The 26,153-nt window shown below is 50.5% G+C and overlaps 1 protein-coding gene across 2 annotated transcripts; it reads left to right on the forward strand.

The window, feature by feature from the left end:
- Positions 1 to 3,596: 3,596 nt before the first annotated feature.
- RAB43 (RAB43, member RAS oncogene family) lies at positions 3,597 to 26,153 on the forward strand (the record flags this gene model as incomplete). Of its 2 annotated transcripts, XM_084247426.1 has the most annotated exons (3): positions 3,597 to 3,800; positions 23,344 to 23,527; positions 25,903 to 26,153. In XM_084247426.1, the coding sequence occupies 3 exons, from the start codon at positions 3,597 to 3,599 to the stop codon at positions 26,151 to 26,153; spliced, it is 639 nt and encodes a 212-aa protein (XP_084103552.1). The 2 variants fall into 2 exon arrangements, with proteins under 2 accessions (XP_084103552.1, XP_084103553.1); XM_084247427.1 differs by lacking the exon at positions 25,903 to 26,153 and having other exon boundaries at positions 3,597 to 3,786; positions 23,344 to 23,435.

Consider the following 26,153-nt stretch of genomic DNA (forward strand, 5'->3'; position numbering starts at 1 on the left):
CACCCTTTCCACATATGATCAGTTTTCTGTAGCCACCTTTCCACAGAGTTCCCTCCCCTTCCCTGACCCACTGTCCTTGGTAAGTCTGAAACGCCAGTCTTCTTCCTGCTTTAAGGCTTGTCACAAAAGCAGGCCTCAGGTGCCCTCCTCCCCTCCCACTCCTAGCCCCTTCACCCATCTGCTGCTCTTGGGCAATTTATAAACAGGGAAGAAATTAACACCTTTCTCCTCTTCCCCTGATGCCCTGGGCAAGCCTGCCATGTGGAAGCAAAGGACTTGGTTGTGTTGTTTCAGATGGTACCCCCTCTCTCTGGAGAAGAAGGCTGGCCCTCTCACTGCTTTCTCCCTGAACCCCAATAGAGGATGGAGTAGGAGGCCACTGGAAACAATAGGAACCTGCCCTGGGGAAGGACACCTGCTTGGCCAGTGAGCAGGCAGGCCACCCAGAGACTGACAGCTGCTGGCCATTCAGGCATTTTCATGTCTGCTTCCTTCCAGCTTCACCCCATGCCCCTAAGCGTAGAGGGACGCTCTCCTGTACAATTAACCCAGCACAGAGTTCCCGTGCAGGGTCTTGTGCTGCTGCAGTTTCCCTGTGATCCTAAGTCACCAGCCTGAGGGTTGGAGTAGGAGTACTGAGAGCCAGGTGACCTCCTCCTTCCCCCTAGCCCCAAACATGACTGGTACCATCACCAGAAGGTGGCGGAGAGGGCAAGGTTCATTTACCTATGTTTATGACATTCTGGGGTTCCAGGTGGGGAGAGTGGCAGGGCTACAGTTTCTTTGGCCATCAGATGACCTGAGAGCTGCCCTGCTTGTGGCCAGTACTGGCCCAGAGAATCTGAGTCTGCAGCTGCAGGGACATAGTTTTCCTTTCTTGCTGCTTTAAAGTTTCTACTATCTTGCAGCAAGCACTCTTCGATACTCAACATAGGGGTATCATGGTTGGTGTCTGGTCTGCATAGCCTTTTTTTCACCTCGGTTTCTGATGGGGGCGCATTTGCAGCACCTGCCAGAACACCTCCATATCTAGCAAACTGGCCTGATAATGTTCTTTCTACAGAAAGAAAGAAAAAGAAAGGAGAAGGAGAGGAAGGAACCAAGGAAGAAAGGAAGGAAGAAAAAGATGCTTGTCCCTCTAGCCACTTGGAGTTCAGATTCCTATGATACCGGCTTGTATCTTTCAGCTTCTTTCAGCTCAAATGGCGCCACCTTGTGGCAATAGCACAAACATTTAAAACTCAGCCCACCTCCCACTAGCTTAAGTGTTAGATTCTTGACACATTTAAAAACATTTGGGATGTGCTTTATTTTAAAATTTGGGGTATTAAGTAAGACAAAGATTTTTTAATTGCTCCACTTCAAACAAGCATATATTTAATTTCAGATAAAATGCCACTGTACTATTTGGGAACTTACCACCAAAAGAGAAGAAATGCAGATGACTTTTAAAAACAGCTTCGAGGTATATAATTTTATGCCATAAAATCTACCCATTGTAAGTGTACAATTTAAGGACTTTAATAAATTTCCCAAGTTGCACAACCCTCATTACAGTCCAATTTTAGCATGTTTCCTTCCATATCCCACAAACGCAATGGTGGCTGGACTTTATGGCAAAGTCCATGTCCTTGCACCCCCACCCCAAACATATTCCCGGCAAGGCCAATTCAGGCCTGTTCAGCTGTCCAATCACTGGTCCGTCCTGCTGTGCAACCACCAACATCCTTCCCCCTGCCTCAAGTTGCTGAGGACCAAGGGCTCATCCTGGCTCCTGGTCTCGCTTTTTCTTCCCCCTCTCCACCTAGAACAGCCTTGAGCTTCAGGCAGACACGTTTTTCTGGGGTTCAGGCTTGCACATGTCCCACCTTCCCAGAGTCAGCCTCAGCAGTTGGGAGCCTTTGATCCCATCTCCTTCAGTCCTACCTGAAATGGAGGCTATTTTCTGCCATCTGATGTAGCAGAGCTGGGCTCCCAGAATTGCCTTGCCATGGCACTCTGGGGTTTCCTGTCTGGTAGTGTGGTTATTTCCCAGGGAGTGGGGTTTAAACTGTTAGAGAATATACAATTCTTGTACTTTCTCCCTGGGTCTGCCTTTGCCTCCTCGTCCATCTACTTCCCCCTTGACCAGTAAAGCTGATCAGGGGTTTTCGGGGGTACTGGGCCTGGTGGAACTTGCTCTCTGTGGTCTCCTTAAGTTACAGGAAAGCCTTCTTCCCTTTTCTACTGTGGAAGTTGTGGATTTTTGTCTGTTTTCTTCATTGATGTAGTCCTAATAGCACCTGAGGGGCCCTCCCTGGTGGCACATGGGGTTAAGTCGCAGCACTGTGAAGCTGTCTGCCGCCACTGCAGCACAGCATGAGTTCAATCCCCGGCCAGGGAGCTAGCTACCCACATGGCGCAGCAGACCGCTCCTGACTCGCCTGCTTCTCCCCTCAGCAATGTATTTCAGTCAATCTGCCTGTTCTATTCCCCACTTTGTCTCTGGTGAATCCTCTCACCCCCCACACCTCTGGCCTGTACCCCAGTTCTTGTATGCATAAATAAAATCTTGAAAAATAGCATCTGACCCGTAGTAGCTGTTAATCAAGTTCGCTGGAACAAGGAATGGGATGCTGTAGCCCCCTAGCAAGGCCGGTGTCTGAAGAGAGCAAGAGTGTTCTCAGGCCCTTCCATCTTAGCAGCTGGAAAGCCCCCTGGGAGATGGGCCCGATTTAATCTCTTTAGGCTTCTCAGACATTTGAGAATTCTCATTTCTCTGAGGGCCCCTGCTCCGCTGCGCCCGCGGGCGTCGGCCTCCCCTTCCCCAGAACGCCCCACGAGCCTCCCTGTGCCTCCTCAGGCCCAACCTTGGGGCTTCTCAGTTGGGTCAGTGTCCCCACTGGACCCTCAGCCCCAGAGAGTGAGCCCGTTCAGAGACACGTGGCTCCTTCCACCACCGTAGGCTGCCTTTTGGGTTCGGGGAGCCCCAGTTCCTCCTGCTGGCTTGGCCTCCCCGCAGATGGGGTCACGGTGGGAAGAGGCTTAAACTGACCAAAGGGTGTCGGGTGGGCGGTGGTCGGGGGCGGCGGGGGGCGGCTAACGGACGGTGGGGACGTGGCGCGTGCCGGGGCGGGCTCAGGGGCGGCGCCGCGGGCTTCGCGGAGGCGCCGTTGGGCGGGGGGTGGGGTCGAGAGCGGCCCTGGGGGCGGGGCCTGCTGGGGGCGTGCCGGGCGGGGCGTGCCTGGGGGCGCGGCCGGGAGCGGCGCTGAGGCGGCCTCAGGTCCCGGCGTGCTGGGGGCGGGGCCTGCCCGGGGGCGGGGCCGGGGCGGGCCTGAGGGCCGGATCCGCCGGGCCCGGGGCTGAGGGCCGGCGGCGAGCGGCGCCGAGGGCCGGGCCCGGAGAGTCGGGGGCGGAGCCGAGGCCCGCGGGTCTCGGGGCCGGCCGGGGGCGGGCCGGGGGGCCGGCCGGGGCGGGGCCGGGGCGGGCCGGGGCCGGCGGGCGGCGGCGCGGCGGCTCCAGGTGTTGCGGCCGCTCCACGTCGCCAGCCGCGCGCGGCTTCCGCGAGCCCAGGCCGCCCAGGCGTCCGAGCGCCGGCCCGTCGGCTCCGCGCGGCCATGGCGGCGCCGGGCCCGGGCCCGGGGGACCCGGACGAGCAGTACGACTTCCTGTTCAAGCTGGTGCTGGTGGGCGACGCGAGCGTGGGCAAGACGTGCGTGGTGCAGCGCTTCAAGACCGGCGTCTTCTCGGAGCGCCAGGGCAGCACCATCGGCGTCGACTTCACCATGAAGACGCTGGAGATCCAGGGCAAGCGGGTCAAGGTGGGAGGCCCGGCCGGGGGTCGCGGCGCCGGCGTGGCCTGGCCCCCGCCCCCTGCTCTGCAGCCGGGGCCCGGGGGCGGCTCGGGGCTCTGGAAGGTTCTCCCTCGGGGGCGGCGGGGGCTCGTCGAGTCCCAGGCCGCAGCGAGCGCCCCGAGGTTTCTGGCAAATCTCTTGCTTCCTCTGTCGGAGCAGGCCTGGACCTCGGGGCGTAGACCCGGTTCAGGCTCGCAAAGCGCGGGTCTTGGGGGGCGGGGTGTGCTTGAGGGGGGAGTGCGTAGGAGGAGGCTCTGTCCTCACATTCTGGGGGACTTTGCTCCAAAAGAACTTGGCCCGTGGAAGACGGCGGGGCGCCCGGGTGGGGGAAGGAAGGGCGCCCGCCCGCCCGCCCGCCCGGCCTGGCTCTCCCCGGCCCACGAGTGGGGGGCCCAGCGCGAAAACCTTCGCCCCCCACGACTGGTCGGGATCAGGAAGTAGCCGCTTCTAGGTCCGGAGGGCCAGAACTTTTTGTCAGAATTTCCGGCCTGGCCACGCCTCCCCGCAGTCTCTTTGTGGACCTGCTGGGGGAACTTTACTCCACCGGGACCGGCCCCGGGTCCCCTCCCCCAGCTGGAGTTTGATAGAAACTGAAAACTTCGCAGATACCGGAAGGTGGGGGAGAAGACCAGGCTTTGGCAAAGGCTCCGAATGGAAACAGCAGGATGTAGTTGCCACAGTGTCCCGGCGATGGTTTGATAAATACTATTTGTGATTAATGAATCGGAGTTTCATAACCTGGGTGTCCGCCCTCCCGAGTCGGGTAGGAGACCGTGGCCAGGACAGAGCGTTGTTCTTGCTCAGTAACTTTACTTCACTGGGCTGTATAGAAATCCTTGCCTTTCTTTACAGCTACTGGCGGGGCAGCACCAGGCAAGCTTATCTCCTGTTATCTCCTTGTTTTCCAGAAGTTGAGTCCAGGCAACAGGAGTGGCTTGAGTCCTGATGCTCCAGGGCTCTCGCCTCCCTGGGCTGGCTGTAGGCCTGCCCCTCCTTGCCTTTGGTGGGGAGATTTAGCTCTTTTGTTTCTGCAATATTAGGATAATTTCAGGGTGTTGCCTCCCTCCTGCCCCACCATGGAGAAGTAAGCCCAGTCTTTCTGCCAGCACAGTACCTCTAGAGTAGATGTGACAGGGGAAGTGGAAACTCCCTGCCTGAAGACTTGGTGGGGGTTTTTTGTTTGTTTGTTTTTAATAGACTTTGGGTTTCAATGTGTTTTTTGGTCTCCTTGGGATAGAGACTTTGGGTTTCAATGTGTTTTTGTTTTTGGTCTCCTTGGGATAGCAGGAGCAAGGTGTGGCAGGCAGCTTTGAGTCACTTAGGACCAGCCCCTTGGAGCAGGTGGCGAGAGGAAGGGCTGCGGGATGGGTGGAGTGTGTCCAAGGCTGAGTTAGTGCCCTGAGGTGCTGCCAGCAGCCACAAGGAAAGTGGATGTTAAAATATAGGGCTCACCAGCAGTGGTGTTTGCCAGTGGGGGGCCTGCTCCTGCTTAGCTCCCTAGTGCTTGTGGTGGCTTGGCCCTGCCGGTGGTCAAGGAGGGGGCAGGGTGTTCCTGTTTACCTGGCGAGATAACAACCTGTGCCGCAGAGCCCAGGGTGTACTGTGTACCCGGGCACGGGTTATGCAATGCAGGGCAGGCCAGTGGTGATTTCTTTTCCTTATGGTTACCTCCAGATTGTTCTTAGGAGGCAGCGGTGGGACTGGCAGCTGCAGGACAGGGTGGGTGTGGTCCAAGCCCTGAAGAGTTCTAACGGCCAGCCGCCTTCTTGAGTCTGTTGTGTGCCAGCTGTTTTACAGATGTGTTCTTGTTCTTCACCCCATCTCACACAGGGCAGGCTGGCCCCAGAGCACACAGCGGGATTGACCAAGGTGGGAGTTTTTCTTCCAGTTTTCCTCACTCCAAAGTTTTCTGATCAGCCAGGTCTGTCACCGGACTGCTTCTTAGAATTGGATTGTTTGCAGTGGGAAAGACTTTGGCAATGATTTACCTCGGCATCCTTCAGTCAGAGAAACCTGAAACCCAGGCTCTGAGGAGGTTGGAATAAAACTGAGCAGCAGTGGGTGGGGAAACTCAAGCCAGCGTTTCTGGGCTTTACTGACTCAATAGGAACAGGTCATTTTTCCTCTCCGAGTCTCACCAAAAAAAAATTCCTCTGAGGTGTCTTCCAGCCCGGTGACAAAAAAAAAAAAAGGTCGGTTTATTGAGATTATTGAGTAAACATCACCCATACGAGGTATACTGTTACGTGGATTTTGACAAGCGTGCACAGTCCTGTAACTGCCACCCAGTGAAGCTATAGAGTGCTCCCTCCACCAGATGTCTTCCCTTCGCCCGGGTTCCTCAGCCGCTGTTTTGTGGACGTCTGGTTTTAATGGTGTGACTTTGACCCGGACCGTTGGTGAGCCGCTTTGATGGCCCTCGCGCCTGTGGAAAGCCTGTCCGCGTCAGGGATTTACCTGCTGTCCTTCCTAACACCTGTGCCGGGTCCAGCAAGCATCTGGCCTGAACACCTAAACCTGCTTTCCCTGTGACCCGGGCTGTGCTTAGAGCCGGAGGAAGCTTACGGCTAGTTGGCTAGTGCCTTCCAGCTCCTCTAAGCCCCAGTGCTTGGAGTCTGCAGGGGGAAGAGGGAATGCCAAGAGGGCATAGGTTCAGCCAGGCCTTAACTAGCTTCTCACCCATCCAGAGCAGTAGTACTTTTATCTAGTTTTATATTGGGGTTCCACTTGCTTTTATTTGACTAAAGAGTTCAGCAGCTAAAAAACAAAAAGACTGAAAAATCACAGATCTAATTAACCCCTTTACTTTAGTAATCATTCCCCCTTGCAAGCAGAATAGCGTCCAAACTCCTGACCTGAAGAGTTGGAACCCCGTCATCCTGGTCAGCTTCATCTTCCTGCCTTTACCCCTCACCTTCTATTCTCCAGACTCCTTAATCCTTCTGTCCTTCAAATATGTTGGGTTCATTCCTGCCTCAGGACTTTTGTGTCTGCCTTTAGATCTCTGCGTAACCACAACTTCATCATTCAGCTCCCGTTGTGAATATCACCTCTCCGTGGAGGCCCTCCCTGACCTCCTAGGCCCTCTTCCCCATTGAGGGATAAGTTTGGGGTAAGATCATAGCATTACCTCGCGTGTTGGTGTCCCCCTCCTTGGAGGTGCCGCCATTCAAACTGCCTTGTGTAGCTGTCACTCCCTCACCTGTAGCAGTATCCATATGGGATTCACTGTGTCTATTAATTGGTTTTTGTTTACAGAGTAGATACTGAGGCCAACATAAGTGAAGTGACCAGCTTGCCCAAGACCACAACAAGTCAGTGGCAGAACCAGAATTTGAACCCCAGGTTTGGTTGGCTCTTAAGCCGAGTGTTTGTTTTTATACTTGGCTGCCCTTCTGAGTCCCTCAGAGTTCATGATGATGACCCTGAACTTGTGCAAGTTAATGAATCCAGTAAAAATGCCGCTGCAGCCACTCTGCCTTGAGAGAAGAACATGGACTTGGGCATTTGATAGATTTTCATGAAAACAGATAAACCCCCCGAGAGTTTCCGGGCATCTGTCAGCGAACAGAACACCTGGCCAGGCCCTAATACCTCACAGAGCCTGCTCTGCTGGCCAGCGAGGCCCTGCGTGTGGTGGCTGATGGGTCCCTATGCCCTGCGCCTTTGGGTTCATGTAGCTGCAGCCACACAGAAGGAACCTGGGGAGCAAATCTGGGTGCTGCTAGTCTTTGGATTGTGGGTAACTGAAAGAGAACCCTGATTAGGAGTCTCGAGGTCTGGGTCTTGCATCCATCCCTGCCACAGCTGTGGCATTCATTTTCCCTTCTGGGGGCCCCGGGCTTCCTCATTTGTGCAATGAGGCTAATGATCTTTGTTCTGCCTACTTCTTAGGGTGGTTGGGAAACTATGGAGCGCTTAAGATAGTTTAAAATTCCCTTTTTTAAAATTTTCAATAGCTAATCCATCCACGTGGTTCAGAAATTCAAAGTTTCAAAGACTTGAAAAGGTGTATAGTAACAAATCTCCCTTCTACCTTTGTCCCCCAAGCCACTGAGTGCCCTCTGAGAAGAGACAACCAGTGTTGCCCATTTCTTGTCTATCCTGAATGTGCTGTTGTGAGTAAAACCAAGAAATTAAAAATGTAAGGACATAAGGTCTTACTTTACCATTGCTGTGTTTACTATTTTCCTTCCTAGATGAGGGATTTTTCGGATATCAGATATTCCTACTTTAGAACATGGAATGCTTTTCCAATTATACAGACCTGGTTTTATGTTCCTTGGTAATATTTTGTAGTTTTATTTTTATAGGTCTAACGTGTTTCTCAGTAGACAGCTGATTTATTAACCTGCCCTTCCCCCGCCCATTGCTCCTCCCTACCCCACTGTCCCCCAGGAAATCTTAGCCTTTACTAAGGCCTTAAAACTGCTTCTCGACTCACTCTTATCTGGGACAATACAAAGGTCTGTTATGTAAACTCGTTTTTTGCAGATCACTGGGGACACAGGCCTCAAGTCCACACACAGAGGTTAGCCTTGTAGAATTGTACCCCCTTTATTCAGCTCTCTATCAAGTTCGCTCTTTACTTGTTGGGGATGCTGCCAGATCACTCCTTCACAGAGGTAAAGTCCATGCCCTTGGCCTGGGCCTCCAGATTTCAGGACCTTTGCCCTTGGCTCTCAAGCTTCCCTTGGTCCTACAGGTCATCTTTATTCTTGTAGCTGCTCCTTGCACTTCCAAAAGAGGGGCCCGGGGTGAGTAAAAGGAAATGTCTTTTTTACTTTCTTTCCATTTGCATCCTCTGTTCTTCCAGTCAGGGGCCTGCTTTGCTTGTGTGCTTTTCCTGCTTGGATAAAATTGATTTGACTTTTTCAGAAACTGTTAAGTAAGAGAAAAGTTCTAGGTCATACCAGTTGACTAAAGAAATCTGTTCTTGATGCTAGTGACAACCATACCAATTGCAAAACAAACTCTGCCTCCCGAGGTCTCTGGCAGTCCGAAGGCCGCAGGGGTATTGAAAAGACAGAGGAAAGAGGGTCGGTGTTAATGCCTCAAGGTGCCAGGTCCAGATCCTGGCTTTGCCACGTTACAGCTTGGGCAGATGTCCCAGCTTCTAACCTGTTTCACTTGCAAACCTTTAAAGGACCTGGTGGAAATCACCTGAGGAGGATGCAGCATGGGGGATGAGGAAGCTCGTCTTCTCAGTCTGGCTGCCCAGTGACCTGTTCCTGGTCACTTCACCCATTTGTTATCCTATCAATCAGTGAAAGGAAGAAAAGAATCCCATACAGGATTTAGCGCAAGAAAACACAAAGAGGGCCTCCCCGGTGGCGCAGTGGTTGAGCGCTGGGTTGCGAAGCTGCCGGCGACCTCTGCGGCGCCGGTTCGATCCCCGGCTGCTCCCCGGCCACCTGAGGAGGGTCCCACATGGGGCGCAGACCTCTCCTGCCGCCTGCTGCTCCCCTCGGCAGTGTACTTCGGTCCTTCTGCCTGCTCTGCTCCCTGCTCTGGCTCTGGTGAATTCTCTCACCCTCCCGCGCTTCTGACTGTACCCAGTGCATGTATAAACAAAACAAACAAACAAACAAATAAATAAAACATGCCTCTATAAAAAAAAAAAAAAAGAAAGAAAACACAAAGACCCGGCCCCCAGGGGCAGGTCTGGGTTGTGGTTCTATGCAGGTTAGGGACCCGTGGGAGCTAGGCACCCCCAGGCCCACCCCCCTTCCTGGGAACACAGTGCCTCTCAGGGTGTTAACATGGTCTTTGGTCTTTAAGGCCTTGTAGGTTTTCTTTCTTTCCCCTTGACCTTTATGTAGTGCTAGGCCTGGCTGTAGGCCCTTGCTGACTCCTGATGTCAGTGGTTTTCTGTCAGTGCTTTGAGCATGAGGAACGGTAGAGTTGAGTGGGAATGGCACAACTCTCCCTCCTCATGCTGGGCAGTTTTCACCACTGTGTTCAGACATTGTTGTTCCATTCCATGCTCCCCTGCCCTGTGAGAGAGACCACACTTACAGCAGAGGAGATAAAGGCTGCTCAGTGCTAGGTCTTAACCAGAAACTAGCCTTGTGGCTCCTAGTCTGGTCTTGATCCTCACTGCTGTCTCATCCCCCATTACTACCAGCGCCTACATGTGCACATGTGTGCATACACACACACGCACACACAGAGAAAGGTTTGGGACCAATTTAAAATCTAGACTGTCATACATCACTAGCATTTTACAGCTTTTACATTTTGATTAGCAGTATCATAGCAACAGCTAATGTCAAGTGCTTATTAAAAAAATAAATGCTTAATTCAGATTACTTCGTACTTGATTCATTCATCCAGATTATGGCTAGTGTGAGCTATAGGATCAGAAGGATGTTCTTAGTGAACATACAGCAACAGAGGCCCAGCAAATGCTGGTGGGTGGAGGTCCTCTCTAGCGTGCTTTGATGAAATAGTGAGAACTGTGTGTCTCTGCTCGCTCTTTTCTCTACATCATCTCACGTGTGTCCTCTGCTCTTAACTTGCGCTGCCTTGGAAACCTAGACTGGAAAAAAGGCAACCTTAATCCTATATGAGTCCTGTGAGCCTCACCAGTTCTAAGAGGTTTTCACACATCTTCATGAATTATTGAGGTGACACCATCCCAAATATGGGGTGACTACACTGATTTTTCAGAAATAGCAACCCACCAGAATGTTGGGTGCTGTCCTGTTCTAAGGAGTCTGCTTGAGAAATTGTATCTGTATTTTCCAAATGTTTAGTCAACTGTGATAATCCCTATTCTAAATCATCAGAACCCATAGCCCTTTCTTTTGGCAGGTCTCTTTGTAGGTGGACTTGACTAAAACCAGCCAGAAGGCCATAAGTGCCCGCCTTAAGGGTAGGTAAACATAAGTCTATAAAAATCACAGTTTGGTTCACATGAGTCCAGGAGGCTTGCCCAGGGTTCCTTATTGCAGTTGTGGTATGTTTTGGGCAGTGCTAGGTCATTGACGCAAGTTAAAAGTGACTACTTTTTAAGGGGACCAGGCTCATCATGGATGGGAGGGCTTAAGAGGTTGGCCTGCAGCTCGCAGCTGACGGTTAGTGGGTCATTTCCCCTCCTTGCACATTTTCCGGTCTGTGGCATGAGGATGTTGGATGTGCCACTTCTGGAGCCACACCTGGCTGCATGATTTCATCATTCACCAAAAAAAAACAAAAAAATCCATGTTCAAGCCAAGTAATCCCCACTCGTGCCATTTTTATCCCTGAGAATTATAAAAAGTTAGGTATTTTTAAAATTAAAAATATACTGCTTGCCTAGTCAATGAAAAACTTTGATTTTTTTTTGTTTGTTTTGTTCAACTTGCTTTTTCAAGTTTGTTTTATTCAACTCTTGGGTTTTAATTCTGTAAGTGGATGACTTCATGACAAAAAAAAATGAATCACAGATGCTACCTATGAATTGTTACCATCTGCCATGTTTATATTATCGATGGACTATGTGGAAAAAATCAAATTTATGTATACATAAATAGCCTACTAAGCATGTATAGGAAAATCACATGGGAAAAATCAATTTTATTTTTTAAATCGCCTGGTAAATATCTCAATGAAAACTCTGAGGATAAACTTTTCTTTGGGTTACCCCCATTGACAAGTGTTAGCTGTGTGAGCAAGGGAGAAAGAAGATCCCCATCTGAGCAGGAGAAGGTGCCAGTGGATCTGGAAGCTCTGCTTGAAGAGTGGAGTTGATCAAGAGCTGGAGGGGGCAATGAATGTGAGGAAGAGGGAAGACCATGGGTACCCAGAGGTTCCCCTGCTGCTGGCGAGGGGAGCAGTGTGGATAGGTAGGCCATGGTGTGTTAAGATACTTTGGGGCAGTTTACTCTCCTGTATGCATGCGGTCGTCCCTCTTTATTCACAGGGAAACATTTCAGACCCTCGGTAGATGCCTCCAACTGTGGGTAGTGCCACATACTCTGTCTGTGCTTTGTTTTTCGCTATCCAGATATACCTGTGGTAACAGTGACTTTATAAATTAGACTCAGTGAGAGGTTAACATAATTCATAATGAAATAGAACAGTTATAACCATATCCTATAATAAGAGTTATGTGAATGTGGTCTCGCTCAAGATATCTTATTGGACTTAATTTTTCCTGACTCTGCTTGACCATAGATAACTGAAACCGTGGGAAATGAAACCTCAGATAATGAGGGACTACTTTATATATATGTGTGTATACATAGGCAGAAGACTATTTGCTTCATTAAGTTGGCCTTCTCTGGCTATCCTATCTGAAAAGATTGTGTAGTGCGAGGGACTGGTTCTTTATTTCAAAAAGACACGTGTCAGTTTTTAGCATCAAAACTGTTGTGCTATTGGTTTCTCTTTCTCCCAGTCAGCTGCCGGAGAGATCACACCCAAGGTGAGGACATTTTAAGCCAGTAAGCTGCATGCCTGGCAGATGTCACAGAAGCCTCACAACAAAGGGGAATTGGTTAGGGAAAGAAATGTTTAAAGATCAGCACACTGCAGCCCAAGTACCGTCAATGTAACGAACTCTCACAGCCAGATGGGGTGCCAGTGGGCCCCAACCCCAAAGAAGCACAGTTTCATAATAATATAAAAAGTGAGGGGCCTTCCTGGTGGCACAAGGGGTTAAGTCTCAGCACTATGAAGCAATCTGCAGCCACTGCATTACGAGTTTGATCTCTGGCCAAGGAGCTACCCACATGGTGCAGCAGACCTCTCCTGACTTGCCCGCTGCTCCCCTCAGCAGTGTATTTCTGCGTCAGTCTGCCTGGGTTCTGTTCCCCACTCTGTCTCTGGTGAATCCTCTCTCTCCCTGCACCTCTGGCCTGTACCCCAGCAAATAAGTCTTTATAAAAAGGTGTACAAAAGCCCTTAATGAGATATATAATCCATCTACCGAAGTATCCCACCATACAGTAGAAATTTTTTTATACTCGCAAGTATTTGCAGCCTTCACCACTATCAGTAATAGAATATTGCATCCCCCAAAAGGGAACCTCATACCCATTAGCAATCACTCTCATTCTAACTCCCCCACCCCTGGGAGCCTTGTCTACTTTCTGTCTTTGTAGAGTTTCCTGTTCTGGGCATTTCCTATAAATATGGACGCCTACAGTATTTTGGCATGTGTGTGTGTGTGTGTGTGTGTAGAGCATCTTCCACTGAGTATATTTTGAAAGACTGAGTAATTTTTTATTCCGTCCTTGCCTTCCTTTGTATTTTCTACCTAGAATTTACCCCAAGTCATGCTCATCCATTTGTTCCCAGGTCCTGGGGGTGACCTGGGGCTGTGCCCTGGGTCTGCACCTAACCCTACAGCCAATCCCGCACCACTGAGTGTCTTTGTCCCTTTTAAGCACTCTGCCATCACGCTTAGTGGTCCACTTTTTCCACTTAAAGTATGTCTTGTTTCTTGCTGGATGGATTAGTTGTTTCTCTTCCATGTCACCCTCTAGTAATTTGTAATTTTACTCATCTTGTTAAATTTTAAATGTGTGTTTAGAGTTTTCTCTCTGTGGTCTAGAATTAGTGTCTGTGTCTTTGGCCAAAAGAAGATAAGAGCCTCTGCACGCCTTTCCTCCCTCCCCAATGCTGTGACGAACATGTTGAAATCCTCTGGGGTTCCTGTTCCAGGTTATTAATAATTTTTCAATCAACATTTGACTGATTATACATCAATAGTTCTTTCAAATTAATCCTGTTTTATTTATTTTTGGTTTCCTATTTTTCATTTCTTTGATTCATTTTCATTTTGCTTGAATTATTGCTCAAGTGATTCTTACTGAGTAAGTGATAAACTATCAGTAACAATATATCTAAAATTGACTTTATTTTTCCCTACTTAGACATTAACTTGGCTAGATGTAGAAATATATTTATAAGATAATTTTCCTCAGAAGTGGGAAGATTCTGTTCTCTAGTCGTGAAGCACTCAGTGCTGTTACGGGGAGTCTGATGGTATTTGAATTATTGATTCGTTGTGGCAAACTCACTTTTTCTTTTTGTAAGTGTGTGGGTCTTTAGAAAACATGACTTCTGATGTTTTGAAATCTTAGCATAGTATATCTAGGTTGTGAGATGTTTTTCATTCATCCTGTTGGAAGTCAGGATAAATCTATTTGAAAATTCCCCTTTGCTTTGGTAACTTTGCTTTTTGGGGTATCAGTTAAGAACCATGGCCTTGAGTTGATCTTCTTTGAGTAGAGAGCAGGCAAGTGGAAAGGGGGTGAAAAGGGGAGGTGCTGTGCCCAAGTTCATTGCAGTTGTTGGCTGGAAGTTAACATCTGACACCCTAAGATATAAACTGTAGGGGAAGCCTTTACCTGGCGCGAGTTCACAGTTGGAGCACCCACTCCCTAAGCCCCAACTCTTACCCAGGTCCTGCTCAAAGGACTGACAAGAAAGAGGGTACGTAAGAGACACAGTCCCTGTTCTTCAGGTGCCCACATCTGGTTGGGGTAACATGTGTAAAGGGGTTACTAGCGTGCAGGGCTGTCAGTGCTGTCGCTGTCATGACCATCATTTCTGAATGACTGGGATGCAGGCCTGACAAGTACATGTGTGTTTATTGTGGCGACAGCAGGACTGGGTATTTAAAGCTAGGACTGCTCCCAAGAAGCAGGGCCCTGCGGTTGCTATGGCTGCCCCAGGGATGTGTGCCAGGGCTGCGGGCACAGAGGAGGCAGAGGGCCTCCACCCTCCCCAGGGTCACAGAGGCAGTGAGTTTCGAGCAGGGCCCAGGAAGATAAGCGGGTTTCCACATAAGGAAAGATGGAGAGTTTTATTCCCACCATCACCCATGAGCCAAGCCACGGAAGTGTGAAAGAACAAGTGTGAGTACTTGTCCAAGTCAAAAGTAGCTGGAACCTTGGGGGTGGGAGGACAAGTTTACCCAGGGGGTGCGGGACCAGCCTCTGATCATGCTAGAAGGTGGCTTGTCTGTGCTCTGTGAAGCAAAGTGGGCAGCTTTGTCTGGAAGACTTGCTCTTTATCCCTGAGGGTTGATGTGGCTGGAGGCATAGTCAGCCGTTCCTGAGCAGAGGGCAGTCTGGGGCGTCAAGGCTTCAGTGGGGCTCCCAGCTTGGTCTGCTGACCATTAATCCAAGTAGCAGGGCACAGGAGGGACAGTTTGGGACTTTTGGCATCTGAGCCCTATAGGCTGGCTCTTGCTGTGGAGGAATTTTGGGGGAAAAGAAGCAGCTTGGGGGTTGAGGCTGATAGCAGAGACTGAGGGCGCCAGGGGAGTCGCACCAGCAGCCGCACCTTTAGGAGGGCCCTCGCTGCCAGCCAGGGTCAAGGCCAACAGTGTGGCTGGGCGGCAGCAAGGAGGAGAGCATGGAGGAAAGACTTGGTTAGAGGCTGGATGGTCTCCCCTTCCCTGTGAGAGGGAAGACGGGGTCCCTGGGGAGCGGGTGCCCTTTTGCAAGTGAAGGACTCACTGACAAGAGGCTAGAGTCTTTTCCCCTCCAAAAGGGTTCAGTCTCGATTCTGGCAGGAGGTGTCAATCATCAGTGATGATTTCTACATCACTGATGTGAAAAAAGGATCTGATTTGTAGAGGAGCCGTGTGTACAGTAAAGGACATGGCGTTCGAAGCAAAGCTCTCCTGCTGTTTGATGGTGACCCCCATGTAAAAAGTTATAAACCTTCTAGGGCTATCATGAGGTTGAAATGGACTGACAGGCCCTGTAAAATGAGCTGGCTGGTACCTGCTGCCCCCAAATTGCAAGGCATCCGAGGAGAGGTAGACTCCAGTGACTGTTCTTGATCATGTGCTGGTGAAGTGAGGGGGTAGCCCAGGATTTCTCATCTCCTTCACTTGGAACTGCGGATGACCCACCAATGCCAGAGGCAGAGAAAGGAATCTCTGCTGCTGGGATCTTGAACAACCATGTTAGGGGGCAGGAGGAATCTTGGGCTCAAGAATCCATTCCCAAGCCCTTACTGTACCCCACATAAGAGCTGCCTGCCCCCCAGCAACTCCCTTTCTCTTCCTCACTTGGTCTCTATCCACCTGCCTGAGTCTAACAGACTAACAGCCAGAGGGTTTGCAGTATCCACTGGCCCTCCAGCAGTGCATAGAGGCTCTCTGTGGCTTGTTTGCAAGCCCGGGTGGAGCTCTTCCCTGGAGAGCCTGGCGAGAGGCGTGCCTGCCCTGCCGGCAGCTGGCCGAGGAATGGCTGCAGACTCCACCTCCTGGTGCAACTCAGCACATCCCAAGACTCGATGAAAAATAGCTCAGGAACTCGTATTTGGGTCACTCTGACCAATATGCAGAGTTTTGTCCTGAAAACTAATTTTTCCAAGGTTCTTTGCTGCTCCAAAGAAGCAAGGAACTTTCCACTGTCTGCTCCGTCACCCAGGAGAATGCCTGTTCAAATAAAATCCTCTGTCCCTCCAGCAGGAGGGACAGTGCTGGACATGGGTTCTGGGAATGGAACCATCAATGGTGCTTCAAACCTAATAAGCAGAACTGCTAGCATGTGGGAGCTTTCAGTAGGAATGGCAGCCTGGTTCCCTGGGAAGCAGCAAGTTTCCCCTCACCGGCCTGACCACCACCACCTGCCTGTGAGGGGCACTGCACCGTCCTTGCTGAGCCTGCCAGGGCATGGTGACTGGTAGGCCAAAGAAGAATATGCTGGAGTTTCTTTCCTCAAGAGCCTGTTCTCTATGGCAAAACAGACTTACAAACTGGGGGCCCCCCAGGGAATGGCCTTAGGTGGATCTCCACCCTAGAACCAGTTTTTGTATTTTTTTGCTTATAGTGATTTTGTTATAGGGCAGGGAGAAGGACACCCCAGAACCCCCAAACCTGCCCACTCCAAATAAGTTTTGCCATCTGCCGCATCAAGACAAAACATGTAAGACCTTTAACGGAAAGGAACTCTAATACAATTAGTGTGTAATACAGAAAAGACAGAAAATACAGTTTTTAAATCAAGCATCCAAAGCTTGATCCCCTGGTAAGTAAATGTCCAGCCAAACAGGATTGACCCAAATCAAGGCTTGAACGCCTGCCACAAGTCTAAAGCACCTTCCAGTGGGGACCCATTAAAAAGGGTCAGAAGCAGTCAAACAAGTCTAGGAGGAAAAGAGTAAAATCAAAACCAAGATAAAAGCTGCCATTGTTAACCTCTCCATGGGTCTCTCACCCACATCTATGTCACCCAGTCCAGGACCAAGAAGCAAGCACAGCTTTTTCACGTGTTTCTCTGCTCTGTGTGCCTCCTCAGGGTCTCCTTCTTGCTCTCTATCCTGCTTCCTCCCTTCTCCAGTCTCCTCTCCAGCTTCTTCCCCAGCCCCACTCTCTCAGGTCCACACTCCCTTGGGTGAAACCCAAAACCTGAAATCTCCCCTTTTCCTGGGGACCACCCTGATACAATTTGTTGGTTAATTTTTTCATTGAATTTGCTTGAGATGGCACATCCTTTTCGTCATCTTGCTTCATTTTATGTTCTCTGCTGGCCCTCAAAGGCACCTTGGTGTGGGGCCTTTGACTTAAATGGATACCTGGTCCTCTGAGGTGTGTTGTCAGACAGGAATAAAGGGCTGTGGGAACAAGAGGGTAGAAGAATGAATTCTGCTTAGGGTTGGGACCCAGCCTATGGGTCAGGGACAGCTGTTCTAATGAGGTGGCTGCTGAGATGGGGTTCGCCAGGAGTTCGCCAGGTATAGTGTGTCTATAAAAGCTTCAGGTGGATGGCAAGAATAAGAATGGTCCATCGCGGGCGTGGGGAACAGCACCGCATAAGCTAGGGTGTTAGCTGTGGAGCTCAGAAGAGAAAATGAGACTGTCCCCTCACTCTGAGGCTGTGCCTGACATCAGTGCCCTGAGCCCTCCCCTCGAGAAGGCAAAAGAAGAACCCAGACTCAAGCCTGAGCCTTGTTGCCTGAGATCCCCGCCATCTTGCCCACCGGGCACTGGCTGACTGACCCCCGCTGGCCTGGGGGAGGGAGGCAGCACCTTCTGAGCATATGTGTGTTGGGAACCCTTTTCCGTCCTAACTGGCCTAACACAGATCCTAGGGCCATAGATGGTTCTGGACTGCACTCTACATACTGGCAACTCAGGGGGAGTCCCCTAAATTCTGCCGGGAAGGTTAGAGAAACTAGCTGCGTGCCAGGTGGGAAGTGAAAGCATTAGGGAGGGAGGGCTCAGGTGTAATTTGCAGTACAAAGTCTGTTTGTCTAGTGAGAAAGCAGCCAGAGGCCTTCCGGTGGGTGGAGAGGTAGGCGGGGTGGGGTAGTGGTTTCAACTTGGCAGCGATTCTCCATAGTTTCAGGCCAGTTGTGTTCTCTGGATGGTGAACCCCCCTCCTCAGACTCATGAGCATGCAAATTCCCAACAGTCAGCTTCATGTTCCTCAGTTCAGGCCTGGAGGGAGCTGCTCAAGGGAGACCGTGTGGGGCAGGTAACCCAACACCTGCATGCCGGGAACTACTCTGGGTGCTGGGTGCTGGGCACTAGGCCAGTACACATGCCCCTCTGCCCTCATGAACACACATGAAGGGGTTGACGAGCATTTAGAAAGTGCACGCACATGTGCTCCTTATGTCAAATCAGGCAGTGGGGGCACTGAAGAAAAATAAACTGGGGTGAAGGATAGCATGGGCTGCTCTTCTAAGAGATCCTGAAAGATCTCTCCTGGTGGTGACGTTGGGGTGCAGGGTGGGCTGAAGGGAGGAAGCAGTGATGTGACGGCCTGGGTTGGAGCACTTCAGGGCTGCAGAGTGAAGCTGCAGCAGATAGAGTTGGAGCCCGTGGTCCTTGAGGGGTGCCACTCGAGGCGGGAAAACAGACTGCCAGGATCTCGAGTGCAGGGGACAAAGCCCACACATGTTTGAGACTGTCCCCAGCGACCCTGGTTTGAGGCTGTGGGAGGTGATGACAGGAGTAGCTTCCTCTAGCCAGGCCTTGCCCAGGTCTGGGAGCAGAAGGGTAGCAGAAGCAGATGGACTTGGACTCAGTGTCTTGCTGAAACGCTTTGGCCAGTCTGTGTGCCCACCAGCCTCCTTTCTCCTCTGGGACCTAGTGACCCACAGGTCTGCTCTAGGTTGCCCCTGGAATCTACGCAATGGGTTCTGAGACACAGCCCCAGCCTGCCCTCTTTACTACATAGTTCAGGACGGCCATCTGCTTGCCGTGTTCTCACCTGCTTGTCTCAGAGACTGAAGGTGGCTGAAGAGACTCATTAAACTTCCGCCCGGCCTCCCTGGAGACCCCGTCTGGTGGCAGCTTAGGGGCCATGGCTGCCTGAGAGGGGCCCAGCCTGCATCAGCTTCTGCCTCTTGGAACACAGAGGGCATTTGGGCCAGGCAATTAGGCCTCTTCTACTAAACTTCTGGAACCCACACCATTCTCCACCCAGCAGCCCAGGAGATGCTTTACAAACAAATCGGAGCACAGCTTGTCTTAGCCCGTGCCTCCCTGGAAAACAGCACCCTGGGCAAGGCCGTGCATGCAGTGTGGTTGTTTTAGGGACTGGAGGTTGTGAAACAAAGAAGGAAGGAAAGGCAATATGAGATTGCATCCTTACATTGTCACTGTCACAGCAAGAGGCCTTGATCTGTCCCAGGCTCTCTGAAATGAATGTGGTGTGTCTCAAAAGTGACTCTCAGAGGGAGCATCCACTGGCTCCCACATCCCTTCAACCCCCATGGTCGAGGGTTCCCCCCTAGAGTGGGAACCCCCTCTCACTTGTGGGTCATGAATGCAGGATTGATGGGGTTTCCCATAGCCCTCCTGTCCCAGAAATGGAGGCTCTCAGGCAGGAAGCCAGGCGTACCTCCTCTCTCCTTCCTCACTACCATCTGGCCTCCCCGCCCTTTCTGAACCTGCATCTTGGCAGGCTTCCAGCCCTTGCACTGTTCCCTCTATCTGAACTCCATCCTGGTGCTGGGCTCTTCCTCCTCAGGACTCTGCTCCAACAGCACCATCCCTGACCACCCCAGGAGGCACCCGCCCTGGAGCATCTCCCCTCGGTCCTTTACTTTCTTCAGAAAGCCCATTTTCCTCCTTGCAGATACCCTGGTTACATGCTCCTTGACTGCCTCCCCTCCTGGGATGGGAGCTTTTCATACCCTGTGGCATCTCCGGTTGCTAAAACGGGGGCTGGGACGCGGCAGGAACTCAGTAGGCATCGAGTGAGCAAATGAAGGAGCCGCACACTGGTGCTATTTGTCTTTGGGCATTTTTTGCTTGCTACTTGCGTTAACATTCCTTCGCATGTCTTAAAAACACTGGCCATACAATTATAATAGCTCAGTAAATATTGTGAAATGGGTGTGTTTATCCAGTACCTTTTCTGTGCTAGACACTGTGCACACTGAATCTATTATTTAACCTCTACAGCATCTTTTATTTACAGATGAAAACAGAATTAAGCTTTAACCCAGAGACACCGAGATGGAAAGTGACAGAACTGGTTTATGGCTTCTGGCCGGTCCTTCTGCCAGTCCCCTTTCCTTTACTTCCTCCAGCATGGGGAGTAGGATGAGAACATTCCCAGTCCTGAGAACCGACTTTCCAAAAATATCTCCTCCAGACTGCCCACATTTTACCAGCTACTGTTCAGTTACTGGCTGATCACCTTGACCCGTGTGCGCTTGCTCTCATGTTTGCGAGGGCAGAGAGGTGGAAAGCCAAAGATGTTTCTCTAGGCTGACTTGATGGAATTCAGAATTCAGCCGCCAACCCCAGGCTATGTTGGGACTTGGTCTTGGGCTCTGTTGGGGGAGATCTCTGGAGGGCTTACCAGCCGTGGTCCACAGTCATTGGGTGCAGCCTTCCTGATGTCTCGGCTTAATGTCTGGGTACTAATGGGTCTCTCTTCACCGTGTCAGGCTTGGGACTTCAGACTCCCCCCTGCACTGCATAACCTCTATCTCTGGTCTGTTCTCAACCTCATTGCAGCCACTCTCTGGTACGATTCTGGTGTTCCCACTCTGCATTTCTAGCCCTCAAGCAAGGGCTCACCAGGGGCCCCCACAGAAACCCCCTTATAGCTGCTCATTCAGGTACACCAGCTGCTCCAGATTCTGATCTGCCTCCGATGAAACGGTACTTGGGCTCATGCTCTGTTTGGGGTCTAGCCCACTGTCTGGGGCCCAGAAAACCATCCTGGACAGAGAGTTGTGGTGACTGTGAGTTCTGCTCCCCGCTCCCCCCCAGGGATAGTCCAGTGCTGCTTGGTCTTCACATCCTGAAATGGGCAGCGTTAGGTGTTTTTCTGTTGAACATCTTCTGCCTCCAAGGACTACAGTGCGGGCAGCTGCCCTGGACCCCAGTGGCCTATTCCCGAGGGGTGTATGCCCATGTTGCTGTCTGGCTGTTATCTTGGGGTCTCCCCCGCCTGTCATCCTGGGAAACCATTCCCCATGCTTCTCAACTGAGTTAAATGCTATTTCTGGAGCCTTCATTTTCTTATTTGTGGCTGACTACTTTAGTAGAGGAATCTTCTGTAGCGTCCTGAGAAAGGATGGCCTGACAGGTTTTATTGTGTTTGGAGTTGCCTTGGCTGATAATTAAGTGGGTAGAGAATTCTAGGTCAGAAATAATTTCCCCTCATCCTTTTAAGGCATTGTCTCCTTGAACATCTCGTGCCATCCGGGTCTTCTATGTGAAAGCTTGAAACCTGTCTTTGCTTTTCCTCTCTGGGAAAAGATCTTGAGATCTTTCCTTCTCCCTGTTGTTCAGGAATTTCCAGTCAGGTGTTACGTGTTGGTCTGTTTCCCTCCCCTGCACAAGTGCACCCCTCCAGTCAGTTCTGGGCAGTTCTCTTAGTAGAGTATTTCTTTGATTTTTTAAAGTATTTTTTTGATTTCCTCCCCTTGATTTTACTGTTCTTTTTTGCCCCTGAAATCCTTATTATCCTGATACTGCGTCTCCTAGGCTACTTCTGTAATTTTTTTTTTCTTTTTCCATCTCTTTGTATTTTCCCCCTTCTGCTTTGGAAAGATTTCAGCTCTTCCAAGCCTTATGTTGTATTTTTCATTTATTTTTTTTTTTTTTTTAATTTTCAAGAATTCTTTTTCTTTCTGAGTACTTCCCCGACCTTAGAAAAATGGTGTTCTGTTATTGCTTCATGGATTTTTTTCTATCTCTGAAGTACTGATGACTGTGTTTTGCCTCTGCAGAGTTTCTGTTTCCTCCAAGTCACCCACCCCCCATCTGTTGTTCGTCTTGTCCTTCATGTCTCCTCTGGGGTGTGGACATGAGTCCTTGGTCATCTGGTCCCAGTTTTTTCTCTTGCCAAAGCTCATGCCTTTGCTTACCCCCTGGCGGCCATGCCTGAGCTATGGGTCATGAGACCTGTTGCCTTGGAGCCTCTGAATAAGGAGTTTCGGGACTGGAGGGTTTTACTTTGTGGCCCAGAGCTCACAGACTTTTCTTCGTGGGGCCGAGGGAAGAGGAAGACACCTTCACGCTGCAGTATCAGCAGCCCTGCCCCCACAAGCTGACGCCTCAGTGGCCTGTCCCCACCCCATACCTTGAGAACTAGATAAAAAGGCTCCTGAGTGCTGGTGCCAGCAGGGAGGATGGACAGACCTGCAGCTTCTTGTAGACCAAGCTCATGTTCATCTTCAGGGAGCCCAGGAGTCTGTGGTATATGGAGCAGAGAAGGAAAGCTCTGCTCCAGAGACCCCTGCCCACTCTGATACACACCCACAGTCCATTTCTCCCAGTCCCAGAGCTGGTGTGGGCAGCCTCCTGCTCTGAGTCCAGGTCTGCCCCTGGTCCAGCATCCTCCCTGCCCAATCTGGTATTTATCCTGCTGTTTCCATCAAAAGCCAGGGAAACTCCTGCTACACACGGGCACCTCTTCCATGGCCAGTGTCTAGAGGATTCGGCAGCAGGCACTAGCAAATGTGTGCCTTTGCCAAGCTGGGTGGGCTGATGGAAAAGGCTGCCCATTGCCTCCCGCAGGCCCTCCCTGCCACAGCCCCGCTCCCTCACCTCCAGGAGGTGGAACATCTTCCAGCCTCACCAGGGCATTAGTAGAGAGCCCTGGTGCTGGGGAGCTTTATGGCCAGCCAGGTGTGGGGTGTTTATAGGCCCTCACACGCACAGCCAGCTTTGTGTCACCCCTGGACCAGATTACCAGGCTGAGCTGCGTGAGCACTCCATTTCAGTTCCCCGCAGCAAACCCAGTGTTTAGAGGCGAGAGGGAACACAGGGCCCCTGGGTCAAGTTGACTTCCAGCTGCAGTGCAGAGCACACCCCTTGTCCCCTCACCTCCTTTCTCTGGAGACTCTCAAGGGCGGAGCTGAGGACTGCTCGCCTTCCCCTTGCTGCCTCCTTCCTTCCTCAAACTTGGGTGCCCGAGTTGCTTTCAGAGGACTCAGAAGACCTTCTCTCTGTCCACCTTCAGTGGCCCGTGTGTGATTCCTACCCAGTGGAAGCAGCACTTGGGGTGTAGGTCTGTGAGATTGTCCCCTTAGGCCCCTGTGCTTGGCCACACACCAGGTTCACAGGATGCCCCTCTTTCTTTAGCTGCAGATCTGGGACACGGCTGGCCAGGAGCGGTTCCGCACCATCACCCAGAGCTACTACCGCAGTGCCAACGGGGCCATCCTCGCTTATGACATCACCAAGAGGAGCTCCTTCTTGTCGGTGCCTCACTGGATTGAGGATGTGAGGAAGTACGGGGGTTCCAACATTGTACAGCTGCTGATTGGTGAGCTGGGGGGTTCAGGGCCGTGGATCCCACTCTGCCCATCTCGGTCTCTCTCTGCTTTCTAAGTAGATGGCCAGCCAGAGTGCACAGAGGTGCTGAGCTTGGCTAGGCAGAAATGGAGCCAGAATTCTGGCCCAAACCTTGTACATCTGATCCTTCTAATCACATATGACATTATATTCAAAATTGGTATTTGTGGAAGGAAGAGAGGAAAGACATTTCCTTTGCACGGATCCACACAGCGATTAATGCTGGTTAAATCTTCCTGTGTGTCATCAGATTTAGTTCTCCTAACCCTGGCTTCTTCCTCTTGGAGAGGGATGTGCTGAGGCTCAGAAAAGTGAAATAATGTAGCCCAGTCCCCACCCACCGTGAACATACCAGTGTGGAGTTCGGTTTAGCCCATCCGAGTTCAGTCACTAGCTGTGTCACACGCAGGACTTGCCCAACCACTCAGAAGGCTTATTTCAACCCAGACGCCAGCACCACCCCAGGGTGTCTGATTCAGGAAACCTGCGAGCAGCACATGTAGGTGCATTTCTGACAAGCTCCCGGGGGCCTGGTGATGTCCATAGTGCTGGCCCTGGGACCCCACTTTGAGAGCTGCTGCTGCTGCAAAGGGAGATCATTACCTCTGTTTGCTCTGTTCTTCCCACATTACCTTCAGCCTGAGCCCAAAAAGCTTTGGTGCATTTGTGTGTTCCCTGTGTCCTTGTCAGGCTGATTCCTCTGAGATGACATTGGACAGGGCTAGGTGTCCTCTCCAATCTAGGTGGAGGGTTTTACAGGACCACCCCCCCCCCCCCCCCGCACGGCCTGCTGAGACTAGGGTGTGGAATTGTTTAGTCAGTGCTGGATTCCCCAGGAATCTCTCTGTCTGGCCTAACCACTTCCCTTTTATCCAGGACATTTACAGAAATATTCAATCACAGAGCATTTTATATAATTGCAAAAAGAGAATAGTGTAATGAACCCCATCTCTCACCCAGGTCAGCTCATGTCCAGTTTCTTCTCTGCCCTTATCACCTCCATGTATCCTTTTGAGGCAAATCCAAGAGCTATTTCTTCTATAAATATTCTACCATGAATGTATAAGACATTTATATATATATATATATATATATATATATATAGAGAGAGAGAGAGAGAGAGAGAGAGAGAGCGCCATATAATACCATATTCACAGTTCAGATTTATTGTTCTTAAATGTCACGTGATTTTTTTTTTTTCAGTTTGTTAAAATCAGAGCCCAAGTAAATTCTATATGTTGAAGTTGGTTGCTACCTCCCTTAATGTTACCAAAGAAATTTTAGAGCTTCATAGATGCGCATACACACACACACACACACACACACACACATATGCCCTCATTATAATCACATAAAAGTCAACCACTTAGAGACTTAAAAAAATCTAGAAGTTGAGTCAAGGAAGAGTTTAGTAGATTGTTTAGAATATGAAACATCTCACACCTATAGAAGCCAGAGGTGTACTCTCAAGTAAAGTATAGTCTTTGCTTGTACCATCAGAAGAGCAAAAATAATCAAAATTATATTCTTACAGAGAATAAAAACATTCCTAAAGAAAATAAGAAAGAGGGCCTCCCCGGTGGCCCAAGATTAAAGACACAGCACTATGAAGCTATCAGCGGCCACTTAAACATGAGTTCAATCCCAGCCAGGGAGCTTACCTACATGGCACAACAGACCTCTCCTGTCTCTCCTACTCCCCTCAGCAGTGTATTTCAGTAGATCTGCCTGTCCTGCTCCTCACTCTCTGGTGAATCCTTACCCCCCACACCTCTGGCCTACACCTCAGTTCTTGTGTGCATAAATAAATCTTAAAAAAAAAATAGGAAAGAGTAAACAATGAACATAATAATAACATTTTAGGGGAAAAAGGCCAATTTCTTTGTTAACCTCAACATTGATGGCCTGTCATGGCCATTGTATTATTTAATCCCTATTCTGCTGGTTAATTCTCATTAGTGGGGAAACTGATACCCAGGTGAAGTGGCTATAGGAAAGAGGGGGATTACCCAGAAAGCAATAGGAAAGAGGGGTTTCTTCTTCTCCTAAAGTACCGCGTTCTTAACACCAAACTTTAGTGGTTCTAATTCTTAGGAAAAAGCAAGAAAATACACAAATCCCTTGCAAAGGCAAAAAAAGAAGACACAATGAGGGAGTAAAGGATAGAATAAGAAACTTTAAAATTAAAAACTTTTAAAAAATAGGTAAGATACTCATGCACAACTGTATTTATTGTCAGCTCTCAGGGCAGGGGATGGTATTGGGTCACGGATGACCCTGCCAGGTAACATAGCCTGGCCTGGCACCCGTGTACCTCCCTGAGCTACTCCTGGCCTTTCCCTGCAGGGAACAAATCCGACCTCAATGAGTTCCGGGAGGTCCAGCTGGCTGAGGCACAGAGCCTGGCGGAACACTACGACATCTTGTGTGCCATCGAGACGTCTGCGAAGGACTCGAACAACGTGGAGGAGGCCTTCGTGAGGGTGGCTACGGAGCTGGTGATGAGGCATGGGGGCCCTCTGCTCAGTGAGAAGGGCACCGACCACATCCAACTGGACAGCAAGGACATTGGAGAGAGCTGGGGCTGTGGGTGCTGA

This window comes from Talpa europaea (assembly GCF_964194135.1).
Source record: "Talpa europaea genome assembly, chromosome: 11".
Taxonomy (NCBI): Eukaryota; Metazoa; Chordata; class Mammalia; order Eulipotyphla; family Talpidae; genus Talpa; species Talpa europaea.